We start from the raw sequence: 27,427 nt of genomic DNA on the forward strand, positions 1-27,427 counted from the left end.
TATATACTTGTGAAGTGTTTGAAAATATTTTACCATTATATAATATGTGGATAGTCTTCCATTAAATATTATATTTTGGCTAAAAAAAATCTGTGTACTATAATAGAGAAAAACCATTTTTACTTCCAGTAGGAATAGCAAAAGCTGCTTTTGCTTTTGTTGGTGTAAGGGATGCTGCTATGGTTTGTATGATCTCAGCATTCAGATGGAAGCTTAATCCACATTATGAGGTACCAAGAGGGTTCAGAAACATAATGTGACGTGATATGTGGAGCTGGGACCTTTGGATATTAAATGATGTCAAAAACTGGGGACTTAATCCAAAGGGACTGGCTTTATTTAATCGTTACTCTTTTGTGTGCTGGTCCTGGGGCTTGAACTTGGGGTCTCAACACTGTCCCTGAGCCTTGACACTGCCCCTGAACTTCTTTTTTTTAATTGTAAAGGTGATGTACAGAGGGTTTACAGTTAAGTAAGTCAGGTAATGAGTACATTTGTTTTTGAACAGTATCACTTTTCCCTCATTTTCTCCCAGTTTTCCCCTCCCAACTCCCTTTCCCCCTAATCCCTGAGATTTTTTGCTTTAAGGCTGGTGGTCTGCCACTTGATTCTACTTTCAGCTTTTTTTTGGTGTTTAATTGTAGATAACAAACTTTCCTGCCAAGATTGGCTTTGAACCACAGTCCTCACATCACAGCTTCTTGAGTAGCCACCAGCACCCTGCTTTTTTTTTTTGGCCAGTTCTGGGATTTGAACTCTGGGCCTGAGCACTGTCCTTAGATTTTTTTTTTTCCCTCAAGGCAAGAGCTCTACCACTTGAGCCATAGCACCACTTCTGGCTTTTTAGTATGTATGTGGTACCGAGGAATCAAACCTGGGTCTTCTTGCATGCTAGGCAAGCACTCTTACCACTAGACCAAACTCCCTGGCCCCAAGCTTGTGTGTGTGCGTGTGTGCTTGCGTGTGTGCATGCACACACTCGTGTATGTACTGAGCTATGAGCTCCTTAGCTTTTTTTGCACAAGGCTTTTATTCTACTACTCAAGCTATGGCTCTGTGTCTGGAGTTTTGTGGTTAACTGGAGATAAGAATTTCATGGATGGTTCTGCTCTGGCTGGATTCACACCTCAGTTCGCAGCCTCCTAAGTATCTAGCATGAGCTACTGGCACCTGGTTGGTACTGTGGCTTTACAAGAAGAGAAGAGAACAGAATTAGGATGTTCTGCATTGTCCTGAACTGCCTTTGGGACTCTGCAGAGTCTCCAACAGCCAAGTTATAACAAGAGAAGGCCACCAATCTCAGAACTTCTTAGCCTTCAGAATTGTAAGTCAAATAAACCTTTATTCTTTACAAACTCCTCTGTGGTATATGGTTGTAGCAGGGGTAGGGAGCATCTGGCCTGATCTTTGTTAGGTCCATATAAGGCCTATGAAATCATCTGGTAAATGATGGGACAAGTGTATACTTTTCATCAGATAGGCCGTCTGCCTATATTGACTATTTTATATGGCCAGGAAATGGTGTTATAACTGAATGGCCCTTTGCAAAAAAAAGAAAAAAAGTTCCCAATCTGGGTGATGGTGGCTCACACCTACAATCCTTGCTACTCAGAAGGCTGAGATCTGAGTATCATGGTTCAAAGCCACACCAGACAGGAAAGTCTATGAGACTTTTTTTTTTAAAGCATATCCCATCTTATTTATTTATTTTTGCCAGTCCTGGGCTTGAGCTCAGGGCATGAACCCTGTCCTTGGACTTTCTCAAGGCTAGAGCTCTACCATTTGAGCCTCAGCACCACTTCCAGCTTTTTTCTATGTATGTGGTACCGAGGAATTGAACCCCGGTCTTCGTGCATGCTAGGCAAGCACTCTACCACTAGGCCAAACTCCCGGCCCGGTCTATGAGACTCTTATCTCCAGGTAGCCATCAGAAAACTGGGAGTGGTGCTGTGGTTCCAAGTGGTAGAGTGCCTTCAGCAAAAGAGTTCAGGGACAGTGCCTGAGCCCAACATTTCAAGCCCCACAACTGACTCCCCTCCAAAAAAAAAAAACTGGTTCCCTAGGCCTGATAGTTACTGAAACAGAAAAATGGATAGCTGATAAAATAGTTTCTGCACTTGCAAGTGGAGATGTTCTAGAACAGGTTCGTATGAGTTAGGTTCAGGGAATTGAATAAAGTGAGTCTGATTCACCAGTGAGTCAATGTGAATAGGCGTTAATCCAATCTAATGAAAGTTTAGGAGAATTCTCAATCTAGAATAATCATCTTTTCCTACTCTTGTACAACAGAGTTCCTGGTTTTTGGCCTTTCAAACTCTGAGACTTACACCAGCAGGCATTTCTTCTCCTGCTTCTCAGGCCTGTGAGTTGTACACCATTGGCTTCCCTGGTTCTGAGCCTTTGGACTTGACCTGAGTTGAAGTACCTATAGGCATTACTGGGTCTATAGCTTGGAAACGGCAGATGGTGAGATTTCTCAGTCTCCAAAATCTTCAAATGAGGGTAATTCCTGTAATTTCATATGTATCAAATGTTTCTGTTAGTTTTCTGGAGAGCTTACAATAGGCTACATATTTTATATAAGAGAGTGCTTTCTTGCTTCCCATTTCCTATATATATTCTATCAGTTACGTTTTTCTGTAGAACCCGAAAACATTTAGGTAGGTTTAATGAGTGTATGTCTGTATGTATGTGTGGAGGGGTGTTATAAAAAAGACTCCATGGGCTGGGAATTTGGCCTAGCTAGTGGTAGAGTGCTTGCCTAGCATGCCTGAAGACCTGAGTTCAATTCCTTAGTACCATATCCATGGTTCTGTGGCTCAAGTGGTAGAGCTCTGTCCTTGTGAATGCCCAAGGACAGTGCTTAGGCCCTGAGCTCACGCCAGGACTGGCACAAAAAAACCCAAACAAACAATAAAAAAGACCCCAGGGGCCTAGCATACATGAAGCCCTGGATTTGATTCCTTGGTACCACATACACAGAAAAAGGTGGAAGTGGTGCTGTGGCTTAAGTGGCAGAGCACTAGCCTTGAGCAAAAAAGTGTCCAAGCCCTGAGTTCAAGCCCCAGGACTGGTAAAAACAAAACAAAACAAAAAACAAAAAAACAAAAAACAAAACGTGGAAATCCAAGGATCACAATAGACTTAGTGACTTAAAAGAGCCACTAATGTAACACGCCATTTACTCACTTACCTACAGCAAAAGATAAAATTAATCTATCAAATGCAGTTCTGTATTTGGTGTGTATGTTGCTAAAGATCATACTCAGGGCCTATACATGTTCAGTAAGCACTCTGCCTCTGAGGTGTATCCCCAGCTTATTTGGTATTTTGGAATGAGCAAAAATACCAATGTAGAATAAAAGGCAAATGCTGTACAATTTGGTATGTTGTGGTTTTAGGCATTCATTGTTCCCAGCTATGTAATTCAAGACATCTTCACAGTTTTTCAGCCCAAGCTGGTAAGGACACAGCTGTTGTTCCTTAAGCGCTAAATGCTCAGCTTGGGCTCGAGTATGGCCCAGTGGCAGTTGGCCCTAAGCCACATTTCCCACAAGTTCTCTGATGAAGCTAGTGGTAGTGGTACCTGGCCCACAGTGTAAGGAGGTTTAAGGCTAATTTACAATGTAGAACTGAGATAAACATTTGCCACTATTGACTATTTTTCTCCAAAATACATAGCAAAAACAATCATCAATTACTGTTTCATATACCTTGTAATTTTTCTTGTTTCTCAAAAGTTAGGTAAATTTGAAACTGCTTGTAGGCCATCATGAAAGTTAGTAAACTCTCAAAAGGAAATTCCATTAATGCCAAAGAGCTTGTTAGTATTTTTTTATTGAAAGTTCTTTCCCTTCGTTAATGAACATTGTACACCCCGAATCTCAAATAATATTAGAATCACACTAAAGTATTTTCATTGTTTCTACTTAATTTTTATTGTTGGTAAAAATATTGCAAGACACTTGTAGCTAACATTGCTGCTTTAAAATAAGCAAACTAAACATCACAAGAAGAGACAATGAATACATACTATACATTTGCAGATAACTGGCTAAAAATGATAACTTAATAGTAATTTCTGTATCAGAAACAATTGCACTTGAAAAATTAAAAAAAGTAAACAAAAACTCTCTAGTCATATATACATATATATATGACTGTATATATATATATATAAACACACACACATATAACTGTGAACAAGCTTAATCATCTATAACCTTGCTGAGAAAACAGATTTAAATTTTAAAAAAAGCTTATGTATTTAACATAGCACTCATTCATTTAAAAAAGTCTTGAAGTTTTTATGTTTTTTATAGAATTTCCCCATACATAGTTTGTTGCTCAGAAAAGACTGCAACACAACTAAAGCAAAATAACACTTCATTGGTATTTAGTGCAAATTTGGGGTGATTTGTAAATGAAATGTTAAACATATACCCATCAGAGGTTGTTAAGAGTAGGTACTGTGACTGCCCTTCCCTCAGTAGACTCTTCTTGACAGACTTTGGTGGGACGTTATGAACTGAAGCACGTTTCCCATTTTGTGCGGGCTCAGTGGTGTGTGCGCCAGGAGAGTTCACTCATCCCCATTCTTGGTGAATGGTCTTCTTTCCTCACTTGTCCCCTGCCATAACTGAGACATTATCCAAAGCTGATAGGATGGAAAGAAAAGTCAACTTGGAAGAATTACTGTGACACTGTAATTCCAGGGCTCTAGGTTGAAAGATGCTTATTAAAAGTGTTATAGTAGTGAGGAAATCATTGAACTAAGAAATGCTTACATATAAGGTTAAAAGTGAACATCGGTGTGGAAAACGTGCAGTAGAGTATTAATTGCTTCCAGCAGCAATAAAAAAGTTACACTGATTCTTTACATTGTCTGACAATCCAATATATATAGTATTAATCCAACTTGTAAGAGTACAATTACGCACTTGACCACACATGCCAGCTACTATAGTGAAGCTGAGCCATTTTTTTTTGTAGAAAGAAAATGGTTTATAAGGTAAACAGCTTTGCTGATATTCTTTAAGGTAAATGATAGAATAACAGCACATTGCATATTGAGTAAGCATAAAGGAAAGTAAGTATGGATACTATAACATGTTGTTATAGGAGAGGAAAAAGGACATAATCCCCCCTACAATGGACAAAGAATTCACATCTATATTTAGGAATAAGAATCTTAAGAGCGATGGCAACACCATGAAATGTAAAGGTAGTGTCAGCAGTATATGGTTGAGGGATTGCTGGTATGTCTATGTTTCTGGTAGAGCAAATCTAGGGAAATAAAAGTTAAAAAAAATAATCAAAAGATGTGGCTTTGAAACTGCCAGGTCCCTTCTTTGTGTATGATAATAACAAGGCCACTTAAACTCTGAGATACTTTGTAAAGGTAGCAAGGTGAATGCTCTACATTGTAAATGGTACTGAACATTGGACTCTAAATATGAATAGTTCAATTATAGCAAAGGAAAAAAACCCATTCTTCAAGGAGTCCTTAGTATAAAGGCTCTAAAATCTTCCTGTTAACTTTCCCCTAAAGACCAAAGGGAATTTTAAGACCCATGTAAAGTGGATAGCTGGTTTGGATGGTGGTTGTATGTGTTTTCCTGTCTCATTTTATGCTTTGGATGAATGAGCCTCCACATCAGTCTGAATACCCAAATTACACTAGTCAGTGTAGCTCAAGGTTTTCAACCTCGGTGATTGGTTAGAATTCTTTGAAGAGTTTTTGCTGGAACATACAGTCCCCACAATGTCCTCCCAGGATCTGGATGCCTCCTGGACATCCGAAAAACCACTGTACTAAATGGAGATCCTCAGAGACAGACTATGCAATTTCTTTTCTCCTTGATACATAATTTATTCACCATAGTAAATAAAAACGTTCCTCAGAAGCCAACTAGGCCAAATGTTCCCCATGTCCAGGGAAGTACCAGTATAATGGGGACCCACATTGTCTTGATCAGCGTGTACCCCACGGTGTGGGGGAGGTTGTGGCCCTCTTCTGGGTTACAGCTTCAGGGTGGGGAAACTGATGAAAGCAAAACATAGGCACAGATGTTTTTCCCTGTTCTTGCACTCAAGAGAATGGACATTCTTTTTTTATCTATATACAATTCTTTCACCATTATTGTAGAAAGGGTTGAATATGCAAACATGGTAAGGTAAATGTTTTGGATAGAAGAAATTAAGTGTACAGAATCAAAAACACATTATGGGGATTGGCAAAAGCATGTGTTCTGGGTGGTGTGTGCATGTGTGAAGGCCATAGAATGGACATGACAGGCTCTCCTGAGGAATCTTGGTTTGGAGATTTCGCTTCTTGTAGTCCCTTGGACAGAAGGAACCATTCTTGAGAACTAGGGGGAGCTCAAGGCACCATGACCCAGAGTTGTGCAAATACACTCTTTACAATGAACACCACCAGTTCAGTTTCTAAACATTATTTTAGAGCCTATAAAACATGCGTCTTTCTCCTAGCTTGGTTCTTTACTGCATATAAAAAAAATAAATAAGAAGGGCAAGAGAGGAGCCGATAACTGGCAATAGGAATGGATAAGAATCACTCTTTACTTAATGATCTGTGGACAGTCGCTCCAAGCCTTTGCTTTTCTTTTGGCCAAAGCCAGCCAGGCTGGTTCAGTGGACACAGGGGCAGCATCTGGGGTGGAGAATCTCTTGGTGACTTCTTTCACCAGTGGCGCTGGTGGAGCCGAATCTGAGATCTCCACTGGATTCATTTTGAAGGAGAAGGAGATGAGAACCACACTTAAATCTTTAATTAACAGAACTTATTGTTACAACATGATGACAAATATCTACTTATCTATATATCTAGAGGGAGATGGATTCAGAAAGAAAAATGGAGCCTCATTATTGACACTTAAGTGCCTACAAACAGCAAGAACCAGTAATTTTTTTTTTGCTAGTCCTGGGGCTTGAACTCAGGGCCTGAGCACTGTCCTTGGGCTTTCTCAAGGCTAGTGCTCTACCATTTGAGCTACAGCACCACTTCCAGCCTTTTCTATGTATGCAATACCAAGGAATCGAACCCAAGGCTTTGTGCATGTTAGATAAGCACTCTACCACTAGGTCATACTTCACAACCTCAATTTTATAAAGACAGACATGGAGCCTTCAGTGTGGACCTAGTGAGATTAATATCTCCCTTTACCTGATTCCACCAATCTACCAGCTGACTTAACAGTCCTAGCTAGCAATTCCTTTGCAGCATACTACTTTCTGTACTTAGAGCCTGGGTTCTCTGTGGAAAGTTCTTTGAGGGCAGAGGGCTTACATTTCTTCTTGGGGTCACACATGCACTGTCTGTGACCACAGCCTACACATATGCTTCTAGAACTGAGGGAATATTGACTGACACACTTCAGGACAATGGCTTCCTTTGCTACAATGGGGCTATTCTGAATTGTAATAACTCTTTCAAACTTTCAATCAGGCAGTCAAAGGTATGACCTCTCCAACTTTGCAACTTTCATTTTAGTTTCCTTCCTCATTCTAACACTTCAAATTTTTTTTTCTTGGTGTGTCATGGTGGCTTGAACTAGTCCTGGGCACTGTCCCTGAGATCTTTAGCTCAAGGCTACCACCCTATCCTTGAGCCAAGCCCCACTTCCTGTTTTCTGGAGGTTGATTAGAGATAAGAGTCTCAGGTCCTTTTGTGTCCAGGCTGGCTTTGAACCTTGAGCCTCAGAACTCAGCCTCTTTAGTAGCTAGGATTACGGGCGTGATCACTGGCACCTGGCTCAATTTTTTTTTTTGGCCAGTCCTGGGTCTTGAATTCAGGGCCTGACCAGTGTCCTTGGGCTTCCTCAATACTAGAGCTCTACAACCTGAGCCACAGAATCACTTCTGGCTTTTTCTATGTATGTGGTACCAAGGAACTGAACCTGGGTCTTCGTGTATGCTAGACAAGCACTCTACTACTAGGTCAAACTCCTGGCCAAACACTTCAAATTCTTAAATTCCTGTAAGGTCAAATGAAATAATGCTTACAGAAGTTCTAGAGAAATTACAATAATATAAAATGGTTTTCAAATAGACATGTGCCCTCCTCCTTCCCCCCTCATCCCACCAAGTAGTAACTATATTTTTTCCATGAAAACCTCTTTCTAGACCTCAGGGTAACAGGTAACCAAAGCACAGAAAAGCTTATGGCTAGGATATGGATTCTGCTGTGATTTGAGTGTGTCTGCCCAAAATTCATGTGTTAGTACTTTAATTCCTCAGTGTGGCTGTATTAGGAGGAGAGGATTGTCAGGGAACCCTCAAGGGGAAAAAGATTTTCCCCTCATGTGAATAGGTTGTCACATGACTTCATTATCCTTTTCTCTCTTCTATGTGCACTCACTTGCCCATCCACTTTCTACCACAATTTGAAGTGGCACAAGACCCTTATTGGAGATAGCTGCCTAAATCTTGAACTACCTAGTGTCCTGATATGTAAGCTAAAGTACAACTCTTGTCTTTATGAATTACCCAGGCTCAGGTATTCTGTTTCTACAGTAGTGAAGGACTTAGATTGATACTCTCTGGGGAACAGTTCTAGACTGATGCTCTCTGGGAAACAGTTCTGGCAAGCAGAGAAATAGATATCCTACTAACCTTTTTTTTTTTTCCAGTCCTGGGCTTGGGCTCAGGGCCTGAGCACTGTCCTTGAGCCTCAGCACCACTTCCAGCTTTTTTTTTTTTTTCTTTCGATGTACGTGGTACCGAGGAATCGAACCCGGGTCTTCATGCATGCTAGGCAAGTACTCTACCACTAGGCCAAACTCCCGGCCCCCCTTCTAACCCTTAATAGGAGTCTTTCTGATCCATCCAGCCTCAGAGTAATTTGTATTAAGGATATAGTTGGAAATTATTGGACCATTTTATTCTTTTAACAAAATAAAGAATGTTTAAATGTATGCTTTATGTGCAACTAACAAAATGTAATCAAGGACCCAGTACTAAGAACTTTACCATGTAAAGTCACAGACTTATCAGAAACTTGCTGCTTAAAATCATATCAGTAGTCACTTTTACCTTGGCCCTGTGGGTCCAAGACACAGCAGCAGCTTCTGTTTCCAACCCATATGCAGAGCTCTGAGTAGGACGTGCCACCCAACACTGCAGTTTCTAAGGAAACTGGACCTTGAGTCTATTCAGCTTAGACTTGCTATCCAACCTTCTTTGTCCACCTTGCTTTGCTTATCAAAATGAAGCTCCATTTAAATTTTATTTAAACTTTATACTGCCTCTACTCAAATTCTATTAGGCTCTTATTTCTTCCTTTAAAGTTTTTTTCTGGTGGATTTTCTTGTTGCAACAAGTTAATAAAACTTTCAGAATACAGGAAATTGGAATTTACCATTATACTATGGATAGGGGGGTTCCTGGTAGTCTTTTTTTTTTTTTTGCCAGTCCTGGGACTTGAACTCAGGGCTTGGGCTCTGTCCCTGAGCCCCTCTGTGCTCAAGGATAGCTCTCTACCACTTGAGCCACGGCACCACTTCTACCCTTTTCTGTTTATGTGATACTGAGGAATCGGACCCAGGGCTTCATGCATATTAGGCAAGTACTGGACCACTGACTCACCCTCCTGGTACTACCAGCCCTCCTGGTAGTCGTTATCCAATGGGCTTTACCAATGCCAAAGTTTCTGTACTCTGTGATGCCTAAGGGGCTGTGATACTAACTACCCTATAGAAAATAAAGAGCTAAATAGAAATGGACCTGCTCTCTACCTGTCACTGATGTGGGAAGAGTGTTGGCTTTTTTCAGCTGCTCTCTGCGTTGGAGCCTGGACACTGCAGTCTCCGGCTTCTTTTCTTCCGGCTGAGCTGTGGACTTTTGCAAGGAACTTGCCCTGCTCACACTGCTGCTTCCAGGCTGTGAGCTGACAGTGACCTGGGAGACCAGAGATAGGAAAAGCATGTTTTCAACCTATGACATGGGAAGATTGACTTTTCATGCTTCAGAGCTTCTATCTACCAACTTTGACCTTATCTCCAAGAGGAGGAGCTTGACCACACCAATCAGCTAGGCCTGCTCAGTTAGGCCTGTGCAAGCCTCACCCCCAACATTAAAGTACCTGAGTGTAGCATGGTAGTGCTAGCCTTAAGCACAACAGCTTAGGGACAGCGCCCAAGGCCCACAAAACAGCAAAAACAAAGAGGAGTAGGGGGTCTGGCCTAGTGGTAGAGCGCTTGCCTAGCATGAACAAAGTAACAAGTAACAAGTTTGGTTACTTGGTACCATATACATAGAAAAAGCCAAAAGTGGTGCTGTAGCTCAAGTGGTAGAACTCTAGCCTTGAGAAAGTAGAAGGACAGTGCTCAGGCCCTGAGTTCAAGCCCCACATTGGTTAAAAAAAGAAGCAAACAAACAACACAAAACAAAAATCCTTGTGATCTAAAAGGCAACCACACATAAGACAGCAAAATCACACTTGAAGAGCAGGCAGACTACTCACATTTTCTTTGGACAGTTTTTCTGCCTGTTTGGCCTCTCGGGCTTGCTTCCTCTCCTCTCGAGTCACTTGCTGTTCACGGAACCCCTTTTGCTTTTGCAGTGCTAATGTTATCCACAGTGGCTGGGCAGTTTCTGCTTTCTCAGTAAGTTTGGAGCCATCTAATGAGTGCCTACTCTGAAGCAAGGGCTTATCTGGACAAAAAGACAGAAGAGGTTTGCTGTGACATCGATTGCTGACGTAGCTCCTCACCCACAAAACTTGTGCTATACTATCAAGCCTAGAAACGTGCTGGTGCCAGAGGGACTCAGAGCTGGTAAGTAACATCTCTAATTGATGCAATCATAGAAGAGTGATGCTATTCCCTAGAAATCGAAGGAGTTACTTATTATGAGAAAGATTTCTCATGTTAGGAAATTCCAAGCTTACAAATATATAGTTCATTACTATTCTGGTTTTCATTGCTTTAATGAAAGTTACTTTTAGTGATGAAGGCTTTTGTCCTCACCAACATCTTACTGAATCCCAGTGTAGAAAGGTCAGAAAAAAGAGGGACTGCTTGGACTAATGGGGCTGCTGAGGGCTGAAGGCTCTGGAGAAGACAGAGAAACTGTGATTGATTGTGGCCTAATACCCAATTTAATTGCTGGTACTACTAGGGTTCTATGCAAGGGTGTCCTGCCCAAGGCCAATCAGCAGGTAGGACAAGCAGAAGCTGTAATCTCAGTCCTCTCATTTCCCATCTGTACTGGGGTAAACACCTTGGCATCAGAGTGAGAACTAGGCTCTGAGATGGAACAGATGTGACTTAACTGGAAATGATAATAGCATTATGTCTGCCTTATCAGGTTGCTATGAAAACGTACATAGGCTAGACATGGTGGCACATGCCTATAATCTCAACCAATATCCTCACGAGTGCCTCTCAGTTCTCAAAAATGGGAAAAGGAGCCAGGCACAGTGGCTCTTGCCTGTAATCCTAGCTACTCAGGAGGCTGAGATCTGAGGATCAAGGTTCAAAGCCAGCCCGGGCACAAAGGGACATGAGACTCTTATCTCCAGTTAATCTTTAGAAAATGGGAAGCGGGGCTTGGCTCAAAGGTAGGGTGGTAGCCTTGAGCTGAAGAGCTCAGGCCCAGAGTTCAAGCCCCCCAACTCACACACACACAAAAAAAAAATTGGGAAAAGGGCTCAGTGTTTGAGCTCGTGTTTAGCATGGGAGAGGCCTTGGATTGAGTCTCCAGTTCTCTAAGAAGGTAGTGAGTGGGGAGAAGAGGAAACTTTCTCCTTCACACCCAGCCAGAGAACTACAGAGAGGAACAGAGAAAGGCAATCCACGCAGGACTACTGTGTAGATGGAAGACAGGACTCCTGGGAAAGGTGACTGTTGAACACACTTTGCTATCACTGGATACAGTGACCGAACAAGAGATGCAAGTTCCAGCTGGTACTTCACATTTCTCTCCTATTGGGGAATTCCAAGAAAGTGCATTAGCCTACAGCAACACCCCAGGGAAGGGGTCTTGCTCAGGTCCTGAGTTCAAGCCCAGGACGGATGGACACACACACACACACACACACACACACACACACACACACACACACACACACACACACACACGGCTTCCAGGGCCCTGATTATCGGGGATGCTTCCCATGGCAGCTGTCCTAGGCTGCCAACTCTTGTGGCTCTAGTGGCAGAGGAGCTGGACAGATCCCCTGCTGGTTCTCTGGCCCTACCCACCTTTCCTTCCCGCCTCGGGGGTTTGGCCGGGTTTCTCCTGCTGACTGGCAGACAGCGGGGAGGAAGTGAGTTTCCGCTCTGGGCCCTCTTCTTCATGGCCCTTCTGTCCCTTGCTGTCCTCGGAGGGGGGCGATGAGGGGGGCTGGAGGTCAGTGCTCTCCGCGGCCTCCTTGGATGGCTCACTGTCCGGCTTCCCAGCTCGCCGAGCCAGCAGCTCTACCAGGTAGGGCCTGCTGAATTTGGAGAGCGGGGACGATGGTGGGGTCTGGCCGGTGGGCTTGGGGGCCAGGGCCGGCTTCTGCATTGGTGGCGTCCTGAGGGCTGCCTTGTCGTGCTCAGGCACCAGGGCAGAGCTGCTGGCGGGTGGCTGGGGAGCCGGGGGCGCCTGGCCGCCGGAGGGGCTTTGGGCACCCTCCCTGCGGGAGGCCGGGGCTGGCTTTTTCCCGGACGGGAGGGCCGGGCCAGCCTTGGCCGCCACGCCGGGGGCCTGGTGGGGCTCTCTGTCCCCGGGGACGCCGTCCGCGCCGTCCCCGGTGCTGCTGTGCCTCTTCTTCTTCTTCTGCTCGGCCTGCGGGTCGCAGTGGAAGCGCAGCGAGTAGTTGGTGCGGCGCAGCTTGATCCCGAAAGGCGAGGCCTTCTCCTCCGCGCCGGGGCCCGCGGCCTCCGCGGCCGCCGCCACAGCCACCGCCGCCGCCGCCGGGCCGCCCGGGGCCTCGCCGTCCGCCGCGTCCGCCGCGGGGGCGGCGGGCAGGCCGGGGACCAGGAACGATGGGAGGTCTTTGGCAAATTTGCAGCCCTGGGTGGAGTCGGCGGCATCCTGGCGCCCCTCGGGTGTATCTGGGCTCGTGGGGGGCTCTTCCCCGGGCCCCGCCGCGGGTCTCCTCCGGCTGCCCTCGGCCTCGGCGCCCGGCCTGGGCGTCTCGCCGGCGCCGTCGGAGAACTTCTGCCAGGCCGGCATGATGGAGAACTTGACCGGCGGGGTCCGCCGCGGGGCTCCCCGCGAATCGCACCGGCCGCGGGGCGCCGGCTCGTCCCCGGGCCTGGGCGGCTCTCGGTTGTCGCCGTCGCCGCCGCAGCGCGGGTCCCCCTCGGCGTTCTTGAGGATTCGGGAGCGAATGGACGCCCACTCGGCCAGGGCAGCGCTGCCGGGCGCCTCGGGGGGCGGCCGGGCCTTGGCGCCCGGGGTCCCCGGGGGTCCCGGGGGCCGCTTCTCGTCCGACAGCCCCAGGAGCGACTTGCAGGCGGTGTCCTTGATCTGGCTGAGGTTGACGGCGGGCCCGCAGAGCTGCGCCCCGGTGACCAGGATGGCGGTGTGCGGGATGCTCAGCGCCGAGGGCAAGACGCCCGCGCGGGGCGCCGGGGGCGCCGCGGCCGGGCCGGGCCCCGCGTCCTGCACCGGGGTCACCGGGCTCAGGTGGACCTTGGGGAAGAGAATCTGCCTTCCGCCCGACGACACCTGGAAGGTGTATGGTCTGGGCGTGCTCTGCCGCTCGTCCACCTCCCGCCAGCGCAGCTCCTCCACCCGCCGCTCCCGGTCCCGCTCCGCCGCCGGCTGCGGCCCTTCTTCCCGGCCCTCCGCACGCTCCACGCGCCCGGCGCCCTGCAGCTCCGCCGGGGGTTCGCTCTGCCTTTTCCGTGCTAGGCTTTCTGGGTCTTCTGGCCTCTCCTCCAGGTCACTGCGCGCCCGGCTGGGCGGGGTCCTGCTGTCCTCGTCCTCCAGCTGCGCCGGCCTGTCATCTTCTGGCCTCTCTGCCTCTATCTCCTCATGCTTGCTCGGCTCTTCCCTTTGCAGGGCCTGCTCCCTCTCCTCCTGCTCCTGCAGCCTCTCCTCCACCTCCTCCAGCCTCCTGGCCTTCTCTTCCTCCAGCTTCCTGGCCTTCTCTTCCTCCAGCTTCCTGGCCTTCTCTTCCTCCAGCCTCCTGGCCTTCTCCTCCTCCAGCCTTCTGGCCTTCTCCTCCTCCAGCCTCCTGGCCTTCTCCTCCTCCAGCTTCCTGGCCTCTTCCTCCAGCTTCCTGGCCTTCTCTTCCTCCAGCCTCCTGGCCTTCTCCTCCTTCAACCTCCTGGCCTCTTCCTCCAGCTTCCTGGCCTTCTCCTCCTCCAGCTTCCTGGCCTCTTCCTCCAGCTTCCTGGCCTTCTCTTCCTCCAGCTTCCTGGCCTTCTCCTCCTCCAGCTTCCTGGCCTCTTCCTCCAGCCTCCTGGCCTTTTCTTCCTCCAGCTTCCTGGTCTTCTCTTCCTCTAGCCTCCTGGCCTTCTCTTCCTCCAGCTTCCTGGTCTTCTCTTCCTCCAGCCTCCTGGCCTCCTCCTTCAGCCTCCTGGACTCTTCCTCCAGCTTCTGCTTCTCAGCTTCCTGTTGCTGAGCCTCCAGGGCCTCAAGCCTTTGGACTTCCTTCGTTTCTTCTTCCTGGCACTGTATCTCTGCCTCCTGCCACCCATGCTCCTTCAGTTGCTGGCCCTCTTCCTGTAGATGCCCCTGTTGTGCAGCCCCCAAGAACTCTTGAGCCTCCTGCTCCCTTTGCTCTTGCTCTTGGCAGCTCTGTTCCTCCAGGCTGCACTGCCGCTCCTTTTCTGACTCCAGCTTCAGGTCCTCCTCTAGGCCTTCCTCCTCTGCTTCCTCCAGCAGGAACTCCTGCCTCTGGTTCTCTTCCCACAGCCTCCTCTCTAGCGCCTGCAGCCTCTGCTCTTCTAGGCGTCTCTTCTCAGCGGCTTCAGCCTTTTGCCGTTTGCACTTGGCCTCGAGTTCTCGCCAGTAGTCTTCTTGGCGTCGCTTCTCTTCCTCTGAGTCCAGGGTCTCTGGTTCCTCTTCAGGGCAGATGGGCTTCTCCTCTCCTGGGTGCCCGTTCTGCTCCAGGGAGGGATGACTTTCCAGGATGCTTGGCTCACTTTGCCAGTCCTAACATGGAAGAAGGGACACAGTTAACCTTTGACCCTTTCCACAGACAACCCTCACTCCTGCTCACCCGCAATTGGCCCAAGGACAACCAAATATTACATTCCCAGAAACAAACAGTTCATGTTTCAAATAGCTTCAATTACAGCACATTGCTCTAATTCTTCTTACTGCTTTTGTTAATTTCTTACTGTGTCTAACTTATACCTCAAGTACAGAAACAAGGACCACGAATGTCCACTAGGGGACATGGAACCTGTTCCTTGGAGGTTAGGAGAGTGCTGTGCTGGTCAGCTCACCGAGGGTAAATCTCTGTTGCCTAACCCTACCTACTGGGGAGGCTGAGATGTGAGGATTAAAGATCGAAGCCAGCCTGGGCAGACAAAACCCGAGAGACTCTTTATTGCCAATTAAAGGCTGGCAGTGGAACTGTGATAGAACACTAGCCTTGAGGGGGGGGGGGAAGCGCAAAACCCCAAACCAAAACCAAAACCAAACAAAAATCCCAGAGGCAATGCCCAGACCCTAAGTCCCAAGTTCTAGCCCAAGTTCAAGAACTTCAACTTAGAGAGGAAGGAGGGAGGAGATGCAGTCATGATATTCAGTGTGTGTTCTATGAAACTAAGAAAATCAAGGGAGAAGTTGGAGTGGAGGGATAGAGGAAAATGATAAGAGGGATGACGTGGATCAAGATGCATAGTATTTGTAAATTGATTTGTGGGATGGCAACTCCTTTTTTTTTTTTTGCCAGTCCTGGGCTTGAACTCAGGGCCTGAGCACTGTTCTTGGACTTTCTCAAGGCTAGCACTCTGCCATTTGAGCCTCAGCACCACTTCCGGCTTTTTGCTATGTATGTGGGGTACCGAGGAATCGAACCTGGGTCTTCATGCATGCTAGGCAAGCACTTTATCCACTAGGCCAAACTCCCGGCCCCATGGCAACTCCTTTATACAACTACTTAATAAAAATGTAATTGCTGGTTGTGTCTCATGCCTAGTCCTTGCTACTCAGGAGGCTGAGATCAGAAGACTGAACTTTGAAGCCAGCATGGGCAGGAAAGTTGTAAGACTCTTATCTCCAACTAACCACTAAAAAACTAAAAGTGGAGCTGTGGCTCAAGTAGTAGCCTTGAGCACAAAAGTCAGGGAAAGTGCCCAAGCTCTGAGTTCAAACCCCAGGATTGGTATTAAATAAATATGAATGGGGCGCCAGTGGCTCCCGACTGTAATCCTAGCTAATTAGGAGGCTGAGAGCTAAGGATCACTATTCAAAGCCAGTCCAGGCACAAAAGTCTGAGAGACTCTTATGTCCGATTAACCACCAGAAAATGGGAAGTGGTGCCATGACTTATGTGGTAGAGCACTAGCCTTGAGCTGAAGAGCTCAGGGACAGCACCCCATGGCCAACAAAAAGTAATAAATACCTGAAAATGATAAACAGCTTCATGTTTATGTCTTGCCCTCCCATTCCTTTGTCATCCTCCCATTTTTTTCTTATTGTTATGAATGGGCAATAAAACTAATAGCCCAGCAGGAGGAGATGACCAAAATGCAGATTTGGCCTCCATCATTGTCCCCTGAACCTTGTGATTCAGCAGTCCAGCCTAATCAGACTGCAGACCTCTGGTTAAGCAACACAGCAGAGGAGAGCCAGTCCATTGTTGTTTTATACTGCCAACACAAGGCACCTGGCCAACAACCCTGCACCCAGCAGATGACCTCCTGCTGGGTGGTTGTGGCCGCTGGACAGAAAGGGCTACAGAAGGGAAACAGACCTGCTGACCCTCACACGCAGACACCTAGCTCCTTTGATGTCTATGTTGCAGCCCCAACCCACTTGCTAACATCAATGTCCAGCAGGCGAGGACATTTGAGTGGACAGCCAGGACAAGCTTACACACCTGGATGAGACGCCTGTGCTTCCTGGACACCCTCTGGTTTTTTGGCTTAACAGCCAGTTTGTGCTTGGCAGCACTGTTGTCCAGGCGGGCGATGGGCAGGGGGACGGCGTCCAGGTTGACACTTTCAATGGTGCCAGCGGGGGAGAAATGCCTTTTGGGACGAGACGGTTTAACTGGAGTAACCTAGGGTGCAGATTAAGACATAAAGTCAGTTTGGAGCAGAAAACCACTTCCAGAGAATCCCAGAATGGTAGCCCATATGCACTTGCACCTGATCAGGCCTAGAGATTGCCAGAGGGCAGGAGGCCTTACTGCTACAGTGAAATGAGCCTTGGTTTTAAAATGAAAAGACAAGATGCTGCTGGGAGTGGTGATTTATACCTGTAATCCCAGCTACTCAGGAGGCTGGGATAGGAGGATTTTAGTCCAAGGCTTGTCCTGGACAAAAGCACGAGACTATGGGAAAAAAAAGAACAAAAAAGGGCTTGGTGCAAGCTCAAGGCCCTGATTTCATTCCCAGTGCCATGGGAAGGAGCTGTACCAGGATGGCTTTTTGTATTCACTGTAAAGTTTAGTTGAAAATCAGGTGCTCGTGGCTACTACTCAGGGGGCTGCAATCTGAAGATTGCAGTTCGAAGCCACCCATGGCAGAAAAGTCTGTGAGACTCTTATCTCCAATTAACCACCAGAAAACCAGAAGGGAAGTTGGTGTTCAAAGTGATAAAGTACTAACCTTGAGCACAAAAGAGCAGGAACAGTGCCTAGGGCTTGAGTTCAAGCTTTATGACTGACCAAAACAAAAAAGCCTTTCCAAGACTAGGTTTCCAATGCTGAGTGAGCGATAGGGGACAAAGTGAGCACATGTTTTGGTGCCCACAGCCCTCTGCCTTGGCTGATTTTGTGCCACAAAGGAAGAAGAGCATGAAGGAGCATTGTAGAGTTGCAGTCTCACTATCACAAAGCCTAAACTAATTAGTACCTGTCAGTCACAGCTACACACTTAACTCCTACAAAAGACCTGAGTTCCTCTGAGGCAAGAAGGTGTCTTATCTTTATAGCAGTCCTTTTTATGCCAAGTAGTAAACCTCATAAGTGCTCCATCCCTACTGGTTGAAAGAATAATATAATCAGTAAAGAAAAAAAAAAGTTTTGGCCATGTGAAGATCTGTTGTAACCCCAGCAGTCACAAGGCTAAGGCAAGGGGACTGGAGTTCAAGGACAGTCTAGCTACCTATGTTGATGGCATTTAAAAAAAAAGTTTTGTCATAATCACTCTAATGTCACCTAGTATGGAGTACGCCACAAGCTAAAAGACAAAAGAGTCCTAAGGAAAAAAAGTGAGTGCCAAAAATCTACCCAAAGAATGAACTGCAGAACAGTCCGTCCACAGTTCTGGAGTGAAGGTGCAGTCATTCAAAGATCACAACCTTAGACCAACCAACTGCCCACAGTTCAAAAGATTAGGGTGACCACAGGATAACCCAAGTCAAAATCCAGGATGAAGCATGAGATGGTGGGACGCACGCCTGTAAGGACAGAGAATTTAGAGGAGCGGTGAGAAAGGCTGCTTTTCCTCCAAACCAGCGTGCAGCAGGGGGCGCTCTCAGCCCTACAGACAGGAGCCCACAGCCCAGCAACACACCGGCAAAGCCAGACAACACAGAAGGATGGACAGATGATAGACAGACAGATAGACATTGGGTGGTTTTTGGTTGGTTGGTTTCTCAATGTCTCTAAATACAAGAGGACCCCCCCCCAAAAGATACCTTCCGGTATTTTGAATACCATTTTTCTTATTTACATATTTAATTTCTCCTGGCTATTTTTCAGGGCCAGGTTCAGTCCTAGCAGTTGTGTTGTCAAGGAAGGAAGCACTTGTACTCCTGGTTGCATGTTGACGGAATAACACAGGAAGCCAACCTTTATGAACAGAAAACGAAGAAAACTGAAAGGGAAAAACAAAAAAAGAAAGAAAGGAAAGGGAAGGAAGCTCAGCTAAGAAGTTCAGATCCTGTTACCTTGTCTTCCATCTCACTTTCGGCTCCAGGGAGGTTCAGAGGACTTGCAGAGCTTGGTGGATCGCTGGACTGCAAGAATGGAGAGGGAGCAAGTCAAATGCAGGGACAGCAAATTGTGGACAAAGAACCAGCTGTGCCCGGTGCAGGGTGGCCTGCCCTCCAGATGTGGTGCAGCATCTTCCACGTGCTGCACAGTCGTGGTAACAACGCCAACAACAGGAGCACACGTGGCAGGACCCTAGCCACCATCCTTGTGGTCTCTCCATGCCTTGGGGGGCTGTTCAGCAGGAAACAGGGCTGTGCTTTACTCAGGGCACAAACCTTGGGGCCTGCGGCCTTATTGACTGCTTTCTGACCTTCTTCTAAACCTCTCTTTGGGCAATGGGCAAGAGGCGGAGAAAATGAAAGAGTAGGAAGGGGCTTAAAACCCAGGATGGAGGACAAAGGCTCGAGATTCACAGCGCTGTGTCTTATGCATGCTCTGGAGTTCCCCTCACCACTACCCTCTGCCCCACCACCCTCCCTGCCCCAGCTGGGTGGCCTGCTAAACCTGCCAGATCTTGTGTTGCCACTTTTTTTTCTTTTTTTTCCCCTCTTTTGTGCTGGTTCTGGGGCTTGAACTCAGAGCTGTGGCTCTCATCCTGGTTCTCCCTATGCATTTTTTTTTTTTTAATTTTCAAGGCCAGTGATCTATACTTCCACTTCTGGGATTTTTGCTAATTAGAGGTAAGAGTCTCATAGACTTTTCTGTCCCCACTGGCTTCGAATTTTTATCCTCAAATCTCGGCCTCTTGAGTTGTTAGGATTACAGAATTACCAGTGTTTGGCTTGGTGTTGCCATTCCTTAGCTCCCCATCCAGGGTCACCGAGTCAGCGTGCTCTACCTCAGTGCATTCTGCACATCACACAATGATGTGCAGAACATACAGACCTGATTGTGACTGCCGACTGCCTTCAGCATAGAATTTGCCCTTTCCTCAGCCCAACACCATCTGCCTTTGGCACCTCTCCAGTCTCTGTCCAGCCACACCGACCGGCTTCCTGGTTCTCTCTGGATGAGTTCCACCCCATTGGGCCCTTTGTTCTCGTTCATCCTCCTGCCTTGGTCTCCCTAGCTCTGTGCCCAACCCTATATCTAAACCTCTTTCCAAATTACTCTCTTGGGCACAGCCCTATTTTTCTTGATCTGCACCCATCATGGCTGTATGTTGGTCTGTGTGGGATGTGAGCTACTGGAGTTGGTCTATGGCACATCTTGCTCATCTCCATAACACCCACATCTAAGCTAAGGTCTGTGGATCAAAGAGCCTGCCTCTTCCCCCGGGCCACAGCACTCCTGTGGAGATCAGAAGGAAGGCTGCACCACCACTGCCTCACCTGCTGCCCAAAGAGGGCGCGTGCTGTGTGCCGAGAGCCACCAGGCCCTGGCTGAGGGGAGCAGAGGGGTAGACCATCCCCTTCCCTCCCTCCCTGCCTCCCTCCTTCCCTCCCTCCATCCTTCCATCCATCCTCCATCCATCTCTCTCTTTCTCCTCTCTCTCTGTCTTCTAACACTTGAAGCTCCATCCCTCACCTACAGAACCTTTTTTTTTTTTTTCCTGGTCATGGGGCTTAAACTCTGGGCCTTTTCTTTTTGTCATGGGCTTGAACTCTGGGCCTGGGCGCTGTCCTTGAGCTCTTCAGTCCCAAACTAGTGCTGTACCCCTGAGCCACAGCACCACTCTGGTTTTCTGGTGTTTCATTGGAGATAAGACTTTCATGCCTCCTGAGTGCTAGGACTACAGCACTTAAAGAATCATTACCTCTAGTTGTAGGTAGGACTTTTGTTCCTTTTTCCATAACTGAAGGATAGCACTTGTGCTGCTAGAAGAATTCTCAATGTAGGATATACTTGATAGTTCCACAAATGTGTCAACAGAGGGCCAGGGGCATGGCCTAGTAGTAGAGTGTTTGCCAAGCATGCACGAAGCCCTGGGTTTGATTCCTCAGAACTGCATACACAGAAAAAAGCCAGAAGTGGTGCTATGACTCAAGTGGTAGAGTGCTAGCTTTAAGAAAAGCCCAAGGACAGTGCTCAGGCCCTGAGTTCAAGCCCCAAGACTGGCAAAAAAAAAAGTATCAACAAAGCTGGGCTTGGTGACACATGCCTGTAAACCCACTTACTGAGGAGGCAGATATCTGAAGGTCATGGCTTGAAGCCAGCCTAGGCAAAGTTAGAGAGACTCAATATCAAAAACAAAACACACACGGAAGGGGTAGGTACTTGTTGGCTTCAATCACCAGCACTACAAAAAAAAAATCAGCCAATCACATTAGGCAGGAAGGTCTGGAATGTGCCTGTTTTCCATCCTGAGGGACTGGAGAAGGCCTGTAGGGTGGGCTCTGTCCCTCTGAGTGAGTCCCTTCTCTTTTCTTTAATTTCCCAGTCCAATGTGACAAGTAGTTATTCAGTGTTACTAAGCAGGCCCTGGCTACATCCTGAGAAACACAGCTGTGTGAGGACATTTGTCTGTAAGGGAGTCAGCATTTAAAGACAGGGAGGAAGCAACTACACACACACACACACACACACACACACACACACACACACACACACACACACACACACACACGAGGGCTCCAATGTGCATGTGGTGAGGACACATAGACAGGAGACAATGTCACCGGAAAAAAAGGCCAAGTTGGGCTTTCCCAGAAGTCGGCATAGCCTGAGCCTTGAGGGGTATGTGGACATCACTAGCAAGAGCATGTGCAAAGGCCCTGCTCCCTCTCCTTCCCTGTTCTCTTCTCACTGGACTCAGGCCAATCCACCTGCCGGAGAAATATTCTCCAGCCTGGGGCTGCTCAGTAGACCACCTTCTCCCACCTTGTCCCCCTATTCAGATCTCAGCTGCCTGGGCAGCCTCTAGCCCAGGCTTTTAGCCATCAAATCCCTGGAGGAAACTTACTTTGTTTTCCGTGTCTGAGAGGACAATGTCCTGCTGAGTGACAATTTCCATGGGACTGGTCAGAAACAAGTCCTCTTCTGAGCTCACTTCTCCACTGCCAGGCTTCTTCATAGGAATGGCATTGGAGGGTCGCTGCCCGAACTTGATATTCTTGCCCAACTGTCGCTGGGGAGAAACAAAAGAAAGATGTTCTGAGGCAGAGAGGCAGTCCCCAGGCCCCAGGCAGGTTCCACAGCATAGTTAGGGGGCACTGAGGCATGGCAAAGTTGCTCTCTACACCCCGCTGTGCCAGCGAAAGTGCGGGGGAGGGGGCAGTCCATCTTAAGCCAGTACCTTTGTCATCAGCCATCTCTTTCATGGAAATACTGCCATTTTCCACTAGATTCGAGGAGTATCTCACAGTATTTTACTCTGTGCTTGTGTGTGTGTGTGTGTGTGTGTGTGTGTGTGTGTGTGTGATGTGCCAGTCCTGTGCTCTGAACTCAGGACCGCACGCTCTCTCTTGTGTCCTGCTCAAGGCTAGCACTTTATCACTTGAGCCACACTTCTACTTCCTGATTTTGACTAATTAGACCTAAGTATCTCAAGGACTTTCCTGCCCAGGCTGGATCTGAACAGTGATCCTCAGATCTCAGTCCCCTGAATAGCTAGGATTACTGGCCTGAGACCTCTGTGCCTCGCCTCTCCCCATCTTGAAAAGGGCATCAAAGAAAGTTAAAGTACAGAGGATCAGCTGAGTGGCCGAAGGGAAGGGAGAAGCAGTGTAGAACTCGAAGGTAAATAGAGTTGGGACTGAGACAAGGACAGGATTTGAAAAGGGAAGTGATCTTCAACTTGCCCAGTGTCTTGGGGGAGGGGCGTGGTAAATGCGCCCCCAGCACAGTGCCAATTCTCCAGACGCAGGTAACTGGGTTTCAGAGGCTTTAGAAGCCTCCGGAGATGACTTGATCTCAGGTCTTCATCTTTAAATTGCCTAATGTGCAATTCTATGCACTTCCAAAGACCCTCTGCAAACGACCCTGCCCCACGCTAGTACTGGAGATGAGTGGCCCACGCTTGTGGAAGGAATGAGTGACCCCAAGGGAATCTGAGCCCCGGCCCTGCAATATCACACTCAGGGTTACATGAATGCACCTCAGTGGATCTCATACACCTGATGCTGCACTTTCTCCCTGCAGAGACATCCCATGAAGACATCCCACAGCGTGCTTACTGTTTATTTTCCCCTCCCTTCAAATGCTGCGCTACCCAATCTTCCCACATCGCCCCTGCTCGGTCCCAGCTTTCCACCGGCCTTGGCCTGGTGGGCAGTGAGACTGCAGACACATGACAGAGATGATCCAGACGCCTTCCCCATCCCCTCACCTTCCAGGACCCCCACATGCCAAGTCAGGAGCATGGCAAGGCACGGGCTGACACTCCAGATGCTGGGACCCCAGCCCCACAGGTGGGGAGCGCACATCCAAAGCCCATGGGCAGCCAGGAAGGACAGCTTCAGCAGCCCCAAGAGTGGTGGTGCTGAAAAAGGGGTGTCCTCCAGAAACAGGTGCAGCAGGAAGCAGCAGTTAGTATCTACTCTAAGCAGGTCAATAAGCAGGCACAGGTAGAACAGCCAATGGAGTTAGACAGGAGGACATGGAGTCATGTAGCCACAGGCCCAGCTCACTGCTGCCCTGCGTGGAGGGATGGGAACCTGGGCAGAAGACCTGCCAGCCCAGCCTGCCCTGGGAACCGTGACCAAGAACTGCAAACTGGTCTCAGGCCATTTTCACTGGAGAGACTTCCTGATGGTAGAATCTGCCAGTGGTTCTAAATGACTGAGCTATGAGCCAGCAGGCCAGCCTCCCTGCCTCTCTCTCTCTCTCTCTCCCTCCCTCCCTTCCTCCCTCCCTTCTTTCTTTTTTCTCTTCTTCCCTCCCTCCTTCCTTCCTTTTTCCTTCCCTCCCTTCTTTCCTTCCCTCTTTTCTTTATTTTTTTTTCTTTTGTGTGTGTGTGTCAGTTGTGGGGCCAGAACCTCAGGGCTTGAGCATTGTCCCTCAGTGCTTTTTGCTCACAGTTTCACTCTACCACTTTGGACCACAGTGCCACTTCTGATTTTCTGGTGGAATTGGTTATGAGTCCCCAGGACTTTCTTGCCCCTGCCAGCTTTGAACCAAGCTCCTCAGATCTCAACACTTTTTTTGATTGTTTTGAGCCACAGCCTCACTGTTTACACCAGGCTAGCCAGTTACTTGCCATTGCCGGAGTGCATGAATTACTGGAGACCAGCGTGCTACTTCAGTGCATGCACAGAACTTGTCAAGATTCCAGCTGGACAAGTGGTTGGCAGCATATCTGCTACCTGGAACACTTGTTCTCGCTCTGTGCTATGACTGTGTGTGAGAAGGATTCTTTTCTCGCTATTTTGACACAGGCAGTCAATTGTCAACCCTTGTTGCCCCACTGTGCTGTAGGGTGCTCGAATCCATTCCTCTTATTTGCTGTCTTGTTGTGTCCACTGGCCAGCCAAGAAGATGGCATTCCTTACATCTCCAGTGGAAAGAATAATTCCTAATGCACTTGCTGGCTGATCTTCTACTGCCATTTCCTTAAGATTTCTGTGTTCATTGCAAAGGCAAAGCAAGACAAAAAAAAACAAATAAACAAACAAAACAACAACAACAACAAAAAAACTCCTCGGGAGTTTGGCCTAGTGGTAGAGTGCTTGCCTAGCATGCACGAAGACCCGGGTTCAATTCCTTGGTACCACATACTTAGAAAAAGCCGGAAGTGGTAGAGCTCTAGTCTTGAGAAAAATCCAAGGTCAGTGCTCAGGCCCTGAGTTTAAGCCCAGGACTGGCAAAAAAACAAAAACAAAAACAAAAACAACAAAAAGAAAACTCCACTAAATCAAATAGGCTGATGTTTTCCCTGTGTCAGGACTTGTTTTAGAACACAGACTTATCCTGATATTTAAGAGACAAAAATGAAGGTGGTCAAATGTAGGCCCTGTCTAGACAGAAATAGCGCTCATAGTATCGCAGTTGTGCTCCAGGAAAAAGAGATCATGGAGGGAAATCTCACCGCCAGAAGATGAACAGGGGTGTGGGAAGAGGTAGCTTGAGAAACGAAGGGCATGGAGGAAGGTGAGAGTGCCCTTCAGACAGCCAGGGGACAGCAGGAACAAAGGGGAGGGAATGAGAGTGTTCGTGCACCGTACACGCCTGTCAAAGGGTTGATTTATGTGACACGTATGTTCCTCCTGGCAAAACGAGCATAATGCTGTTGCCATTGAGTCTGAAAATGTACACTCTACCACAGAGGCTGATTTGAAATCCCCTAGAGAGAACAGATTGGGGCTGGGGGCTGGGGGAGGGGTAGGAGAGGGGGTGTGGCGGCTGGGATGAGGAAGCAGTAGGGTGAATCTGTGTCTGGACAAAGGACTATCCTCACAGACAGGCCCTGCAGCTGTTAGCATGAGGGGGTGAGAACCAGGGCCTGGCAGGACTTAGGGTCCAGGGCATGCCACTTGTCCTTTGATACCCAAGGACCAGACTACCCAGCTACTTGCTTCCCCCTGCTTCTTTCTCCAAATGCCTTCCCCAGCTTTCAAAGGAGACTGGGCTGTGAGATATGTCAACAGAGGAGAGATTACTGCTAAAACCCACCTGGCAATTGCAGGTGTCACTTGAATTCAAAAGACATGGATACATGTGGCTTTTTAAAATTTAATTTAGCCTCTCTTCAAGTATTCTCTTGACAGTAAATATAAGTGAGCAACTATTGAAAATCAGACTGTTAAGATGAGCTGACCCTTAAGTTTAGAGAGAGAAACTAATAACTCCCCGCTCCTCTCAGAACAGGAAAATCAGGTGAGAGAATAGGAGTGCATATATATATATATACATATAAATATATTTAAGTAAATAAATGCTTACAAGCTCTGTCTTTATACACTCTGCAAGTATACCTAAGGCAGAGTGGAGATTTATGCATGTGCTGAGTCTGTGCTGCTAATGGCTATGAATAGGGTTACTGTTGAGACTGGAATGTGGACTGAAAGAAACTATATTTTATTCATTCACATTGGGCCATTTTGTTGTAATATGGAATGTTGAAGAATGATATGATAGGAATGTGTATCCATATTCATGCTGTGGAAAATGCCAAACACATCATATTCTGCAGCATTTACATTGCCAACGTCTAGAACTGCCCAGATTTTTTCACAGCCATCCTTCAGCCTATGTCTGTAAGAGCAAAGCCAAGGAAAATCAAAGTGGCTATCTTCTTGTGAGAATCTATTTCCATGATTGAAGCAATTTGTAAAGAAAGAAGCAACCTACCCATTTAAAATGGTGAAGAAAAGGCACTCATTCTTTGAGTCCTTAGCCTTTGGTATTTTCAAGTGAAGGCCAACTCAGCTGGAGGCACTAGCAACTGAGGATAGGCCTAAGAACTGTGATAAAAAAAAATAATCTAAACAGGGCCAGGAGTTTGGCCTAGTGGTAGAGTGCTTGCCTAGCATGCACCAAGACCCGGTTCGATTCCTCAGTACCACATACATGGAAAAAGCTAGACGTGGTGCTGTGGCTCATGTGATAGAGCTCTAGCCTTGAGAAAGCCCAAGGACAGTGCTCAGGCCCTGAGCGAAAGCTCCAGGACTGGCAAGAAAAAAAAAATAATCTAAACATTTCTTTAATAGAGGTATGGTGTAAAATTCACCATAGACCTCAACTGTGTTGCCTCTGAGTTTTATCATCATAGCCTATTCTGATCTCAAATAAACAGGCATCGTCCTTGCCTCATGCTTCTGGAGAGTTATTGTGGCCCAAATGCGAAGCTTGCAAAACCACCTGTGCAATAGCAGGTGCCCCAGATCACAGACCTCACACCTCAGGATCCCCCTCCCCCCAGATCCACCATCACGTGTATCCTTGTTTGTTCAGGTGGATACTGGGAGTGTCACAGAGGCTAATGACTACCCCTCTAAGGCCACACAGCCAGGGCTGGTGGACACACAACTTGTGTTTCCCATTTTACAGTCTCGTCCAGAGTCTCCACCTTACTGTATACCTACTGGTATATTAAAAACTGGCTCTTGCTTTGTACAGCTTTTATAATCAAGAGCCAAGTGTTTTCTGCAGAAAGTATGGCAGGTGGCAGATTCAGGTAACTGAGGACAGGGCGAGCTGATTTGTGTGGTATTCCATTAGCCAGTATTCAATCATAAAGTCTGCAAGTGCAATGACTCCACATGGACACAAGGGAGCAACCTTTCCCAAAGGCAGGCATTAGTTAGGCTTAGGTGCCTTTAGTGGGTGTTCAAGGGCTCTATGGGCTGGGCAGTTTCTTAAGTAACACTGAAAATGGCTTTTGAGACCCTCCCTCCCCTTTAAATGTCATGCCAGTGGAAATTTAAATTCAAAAGAATGTCTTTGCGATGATGGCTAATCAGTGATCCAGGACCT

The 27,427-nt window shown here is 47.4% G+C and overlaps 1 protein-coding gene across 1 annotated transcript in view; it reads right to left on the reverse strand.

Moving 5' to 3' along the window:
- Nucleotides 1-3,826: 3,826 nt before the first annotated feature.
- Nucleotides 3,827-27,427, reverse strand: part of Cracd (capping protein inhibiting regulator of actin dynamics) — a 45,846-nt gene continuing 22,245 nt past the window's right edge. Inside the window, exons 4-10 of the mRNA XM_090343566.1 lie at nucleotides 21,978-22,142; nucleotides 19,030-19,098; nucleotides 17,012-17,194; nucleotides 12,225-15,114; nucleotides 10,484-10,674; nucleotides 9,756-9,918; nucleotides 3,827-6,742 (exon numbers count right to left, since the gene is read on the reverse strand). Coding sequence (XP_090199692.1) covers nucleotides 6,582-6,742; nucleotides 9,756-9,918; nucleotides 10,484-10,674; nucleotides 12,225-15,114; nucleotides 17,012-17,194; nucleotides 19,030-19,098; nucleotides 21,978-22,142 — 3,822 coding nt within the window. The 3' untranslated portion in view covers nucleotides 3,827-6,581. The remainder of the gene's footprint in view (nucleotides 6,743-9,755; nucleotides 9,919-10,483; nucleotides 10,675-12,224; nucleotides 15,115-17,011; nucleotides 17,195-19,029; nucleotides 19,099-21,977; nucleotides 22,143-27,427) is intronic.

This window comes from Megascapheus bottae, chromosome 13 (genome assembly GCF_031878675.1).
Source record: "Megascapheus bottae isolate mThoBot1 chromosome 13, mThoBot2.hap1, whole genome shotgun sequence".
Classification (NCBI taxonomy): Eukaryota; Metazoa; Chordata; class Mammalia; order Rodentia; family Geomyidae; genus Megascapheus; species Megascapheus bottae.